The sequence below is a fragment of the Chrysochloris asiatica genome, unplaced genomic scaffold, assembly GCF_000296735.1.
Source record: "Chrysochloris asiatica unplaced genomic scaffold, ChrAsi1.0 scaffold00222, whole genome shotgun sequence".
In the NCBI taxonomy this organism is placed as follows: Eukaryota; Metazoa; Chordata; class Mammalia; order Afrosoricida; family Chrysochloridae; genus Chrysochloris; species Chrysochloris asiatica.
The window spans coordinates 3,578,967-3,584,471 of record NW_006408740.1 but is presented as its reverse complement, the minus strand read 5'-3'; the positions used below and the strand labels follow the sequence as shown (position 1 = coordinate 3,584,471).

Here is a 5,505-nt window from a genome sequence, read left to right as displayed (position 1 = left end):
ACAGAACATGGGAACACTGAATGGTTTAAAATTAATAACGATGTGCAACAGGGTTGTATTCTTTCACCATACTTATTCAACCTGTATGCTGAACAAATAATCTGAGAAGCTGGGTTATATAAAGAAAAACATGGCATCAGGATTGAAGGAAGACTCATTAACAATAAAATGGTATTTTATTACTATTTCTCATAAAAATTAAATAAATAAGTCAGGATAATATATGAAAGGGTAAATTAGCTAAATAAGCCATGTGGACAGATATAAAAATAATTCAATATTTATGTAATATTTATATAATACAATAGGTATATTACACCTTTTGTGTGACTGTCTTCTTTTTCCTAAATGGACCATAAGCTTCTCTGATGTCAAAGTACATGTCTTAGGCTTATTGTTTTTCCCAACTGTACTAGATGAATACCTAATTAAGTTCAATAAGCTACATAAATGAAATGAAAAAATACCATTTATCTAATGTACTTCACAATTGTTTATGAAAATCCAGTGTAGAAAGGTCAGTAACTGAGATTATACACTGATACATTTTCATTTTACCTTCAAAACCAGAATTCAGAAGGTGTTCTCCCAGGTCACAACCAAACACCCTCTCTTTCAAGATCCCTCGCTGCTTCAGCTTCTGTTTTGTTGGACGAGACTTCATGAATGTTCGTAAAAAAGTAATAAGCTTGCCGTGCTTTTTAGACACTATAAAAAAGTAATAAAGAGAACATACCTTATTTGTGGCAACAGCATACATTTTACTTAGAGTGAAAAGAAACCATTATCTCAATAGGTTGTCCTGCAATGTATCTGACAATGTATGCTTTGTATTCTGTAGGAAATTCACAGCAGAAGTTTAGGAACCAGTTGCTTCATAAGTGACATCATGATTTTCAACTTTCTTATCACCAGCCTATGATTTCTCTTGAGGTCATGGAACAAATTTAACTGTTGTAGTCTGTGACCTTTAGATAAAGCTTGGTAAAACAATCATTTTCTAATGCATTTCTAAGGATATAATATGAATACAGATATTTGAGTTTTATTCTAATACATTTCTTGGGAGACATTCAAAACAAGTAAGACTTAAAATGGTGTAAGGGTAGTTTGTGTGGAGTCCTGGTGTGACGCTGAGTTAATGCACTCGATTGTAAAGCCGTTTGAACTGCAAGTTTGGCAGTTCAAGCTCACCAGCGTCTCCTTGGAAACCCTATACAGGGTCACTATGGGTTGGAATCAACTTGAAGGTACTTAACAACAAAAAAGTGTAGTTTATTTTCTAGGTAATTTCTAAAACATTTTATTTGTTGGTGAGAAATTTTCATAGCATGTTGCAATTTCATGAGAACTAAAAGAGAAACAACATTCTCTTTCTCAATGTATAAAGGAGACAATCCTAACATGATACAGAACACACTTGTCAACAAATGGTTATAGAAAATATGAAAAATGAAAATACAAAACAAACATTAACATACATGTATAATATACTAATTTTTTTTGATGTGGCGCTATGGGTTAATGCACTAGAGACTGCAAAGCCGTTTGAACTGCAAGGTTGGTAGTTCAAGCTCACCAGCTGCTCCTCGGAAACCCTATACAGGGTTGCTATGGGTTGGAAGTGATTCAACAGCACATAACAACAACATAATATTCTAAAGGAGCCCTAGTAGAGTAGTGATTTCTGTTATGCAAAGTCAACAGTTCAAATCCACCAGATACTTTGCAGGAGAAAGATGAGGCTTTCAGCTCTCATAAAGATTTACAGCCTCGAAAACCCTATACAGACTCGCTATAAGTTGGAACTGACTCAATGGCACACAACTACCACCACCACCAACATAATATACTATGGACATAATCTTATGTCCTTATCAGAATAAAGTAAGAAATAAGTAAATAAGTGTATCATAAAAATATTTTCACTAATTAATGTGTTAGAAAGACAACAGAGAAATAATTTAAAATAGACAAATCCCTTGCAAAAATTTTTTGCTGGTAAGTGCAGCCTATATGGGTAACTACTTTAAAAGTTTAAGTTAACACATATCAAATACCATGAGTTCATAGATGAGTTGCAGGATAGAAGACTAAGCCATGTAGTATCAAACCCTATTCAGTTTGCAGATGATTACTAGGAGTCTTACTGATTCCTACTCAAGAGTCTTAACACAAATCCTAGGATATCCTCTGAACTGAAAGTACTTTCTGAGAAAACCCTAGGCACCTAGGGTAACTTGTGGCCAAGATAGGCTTTTAGGGTTATGCAGGATCATATCAGACATTTGGGATTTGTTCATTTTCACTGCATGGGAAACTATTTGCATTACATCTTTTTTGTAGCAGATAAGCAATCACACTGTGGTGAGCAACCATCAGGTTTCCTAGGACATGGGACTTTCAGTGCAGACACCTGTAGAAGTCTCTAGGGAAAATCAGATCAAGTGATCACCCTAAAATATACACAGATGAAACGGCAAATATACTCATTTATGTATCAATTGTTTAAATCTTACTTAGACTCATTAATATAATTCTGATGCTAACTCTGACATAATTTTGAAACTCTAGACAAATTAGTCTCTCTTGGATCTGAGATTCCTAACTGCAAGGAAAACTACTGCCTTCTTAACTTGCTTCATGGGTATTTTGTTGTTGTTAAATGTTGAGTTGGTTCCAACTCATAGCGACCATGTATAGGGTTTCTTAGGAGCAGCTGGTATGTTTGAACCACTGACATAGTAGTTCAAACCAATCTTACAGTCTAGTACTTCATCCCACAGCATCACACCAGGTATATGTGATTTCTAATGAGAGACTAAGAGTCCTGGTGGCACTGTAGGATAAGCACTCAACCAGAAGGTTGATTTGAACTGCAAGATTGGTAGTTCAAACTCACCAGATGTTCCACAGAAACCCCTATACAGGGTTGCTATGGGTTAGAACTCACTCAACAGCACTTAACAATAACAACAATGAGAGACTGGAGTTCTGGTGAAGTGCTGTAGGATAAGCACTAGACGTCTAACTAAAAAGGCTGCCGGTTCAAACCCACAGCTGTTCCTTGAAAACCCTATATAGGGTCGCTATGAGTCCGAACAGACTCGACAGCACTAAACAACAGGAGATTTTATAGTTCTTGGATATATGCAGAACTACGTCACAGAACCAATTTGATGGCATTTAACAACATGTCACATATGAGATCCCTGTTCAAAAGTTAGAGGTCCTAGTGTGGTGCTGTAAGATAAGCACTGGACTATTAAACACAAGGGCAGTGGTTCAAACCCACAGGTTGCTCCTTGGGAACCCTATCCAGGGTTGCTTTGAGTTGGAACTGACTTGATGGCACTTAATAGCAACATACTAAAACATACTAAGTTAAGGAATCCTGGTGGCACTTTAGGATAAGCACTGAACTGTTAATTACAAGGTCTGCAGTTCAAACCCACTAGCCACACTCCGTGAGAAAAAATGAATCTTTCTGCTCTCATTAAGATTTATACCTCAGAAACCCTATACACGATCACTGTAAGTCAGAACCAACCCAATGGTACCTAACAATAACAATATACTGAGTTTTATTGAAGTAGTATTAATTTTATTTCCTCCTAGTCCTCATGTGGCGCTATAGGATAAGCACTGCACTACTAACCACAACGATGGTGGTTCAAATCCACCAGCTAGCCGTTCCTTGGAAACCTACTCTAGGGCACTTAACAACAATGTCACTAGCAAATGGAGCATACATCTTAATTGTTACGCTAAGAACAATTCTTTTAGTCCTAAGTTTTCAAGTACATTGTATTAAATATTTTACAGAACAAAGCAAGAGGTAAGCAAATAAATATATCATAAAAGTATTTCCATTGATTGATGTGTTAGATCAGGGTTAGGAACGTCCGGGCCTTATATGGCCCGCAAAATCATTTGGTCTGGCCCTGCCAAGGCAACCACAGTTTCATCATCACATTATTGTTGTTAAGTGCCGTCAAGCTGATTCTGACCCATAGTGACCCTGTGTAGGGTTTCCAACGAACAGCTGCTGAGCTTGAACCACCGACCTTGCAGTTCAAATAACTTTGCAGTCTGACACATTAACCCACAGAGCCACACCAGCACTCCATTGTTGTTGTTGTTAAGTACCATGGAGTTGGTTCTGACTCATAGTGACCCTGCACAGGGTTTCCAAGGCTGTAAATCTTCACGGGAGCAGAACGCCTTATCTTTCTCTCGCAGAACTGCTGGTAATTTCGAACTGCCGACCTTCAGGATAGCAGCCCGATTCGTAACCACTATGCTACGAGAGCTCCTTTAGGGGTGAGTTACTTAAATGTCTGATCAAATACAGCATGCAATTTTTAAGCTGATAATTTTGTATGGCCCACAAATGATGTTAAAAGGTTCCCCCCACCACTGTGTTCGAGAGAAATGAATGAAAAGTGAATTATAACTATTATTAATTTAGTAACAAATATGCAATATTAAAATATGTAATACAGTTATTGAGATATGATAGGTATTATACTGTATCTCAACAACTATATTAATCCTGAGGTTATGGTGGGAACAACATGAGACTAGATCTCTGCTGTGAAAGAGCTCAATGAGGAAAGACACAATAAACAATTTAGCAATAATACTGATACAAAAAACCCAAAGCAAACCTACTGGCATCAATTCAGTTCCACTTCATAGTGACCCTACAGGGCATAGTAGAACTCCAGAGGGTTTCAGGAGCAGATAGCCTCATCTTTCTCCCTGATCTTGCTGTTAGCAGCCTAATACTTAACCTCCATTGTCACGATGGCTCCTAAATACCAATAATGCTGTTGTTATTTAGTACTGTCAAGTCGGTTCTGACTCAAAATGACCCTCAATACAGTTTCCAAGGAGTGGCTGGTGGATTTGAATCAGCGACCATTGCAGTTCAAACTGACCTTGTGTTCCATTGCTTATCCTACAGTGACACACCAGGACACAGTCAATATTTATTTTGTATTTACTATGTACCCGGTGTTTTATTTATTGAACACTCATTTTTTTACAGCATCGTACAAAGGAAATACTATTTTTTAAAGGTTATTTAAAAATAATCCTTTATGTATAAAGTAATTAGTTGAATAAGCTAAAATACATCAACACGGAAAATTACTAGTCTGTTTTCTGTATTTTTTTTGGGGGGGGGATGTTTTAAGTTTTTATTGTGAAATGAGTTATAGTTAACATGGGAGAACATTGTCTTTACATCACCGTTTCATTGCAATTATAACAATCTCCTCTGTGCATCATCATTCAACAGTATTTGCTTCCATTCCCTCTGGGTTTTAGGAGGTTGTGGGGTGGACTGGGGGAAATGTAAACAAAAATTCTCAGGAGTATATAATAATTTAAACAACCAAAGGTTACATTCTGCAAGCCTGCCTCCTGGTGCCAGCATTCAGTCCCTCTCTTTCCATGAGTCCAGAGTCCTCAGCTGCTCCCTCTCTCCACATCCTCATC

At 37.3% G+C, this 5,505-nt stretch overlaps 1 protein-coding gene across 1 annotated transcript in view; it reads right to left on the bottom strand.

Annotated features, from left to right (window-relative positions):
* ARHGAP32 (Rho GTPase activating protein 32) overlaps nt 1-5,505 on the bottom strand; it is a 325,690-nt gene that overhangs the window by 55,803 nt on the left and 264,382 nt on the right. The window contains exon 11 of the mRNA XM_006873075.1: nt 559-708. Coding sequence (XP_006873137.1) covers nt 559-708 — 150 coding nt within the window. The remainder of the gene's footprint in view (nt 1-558; nt 709-5,505) is intronic.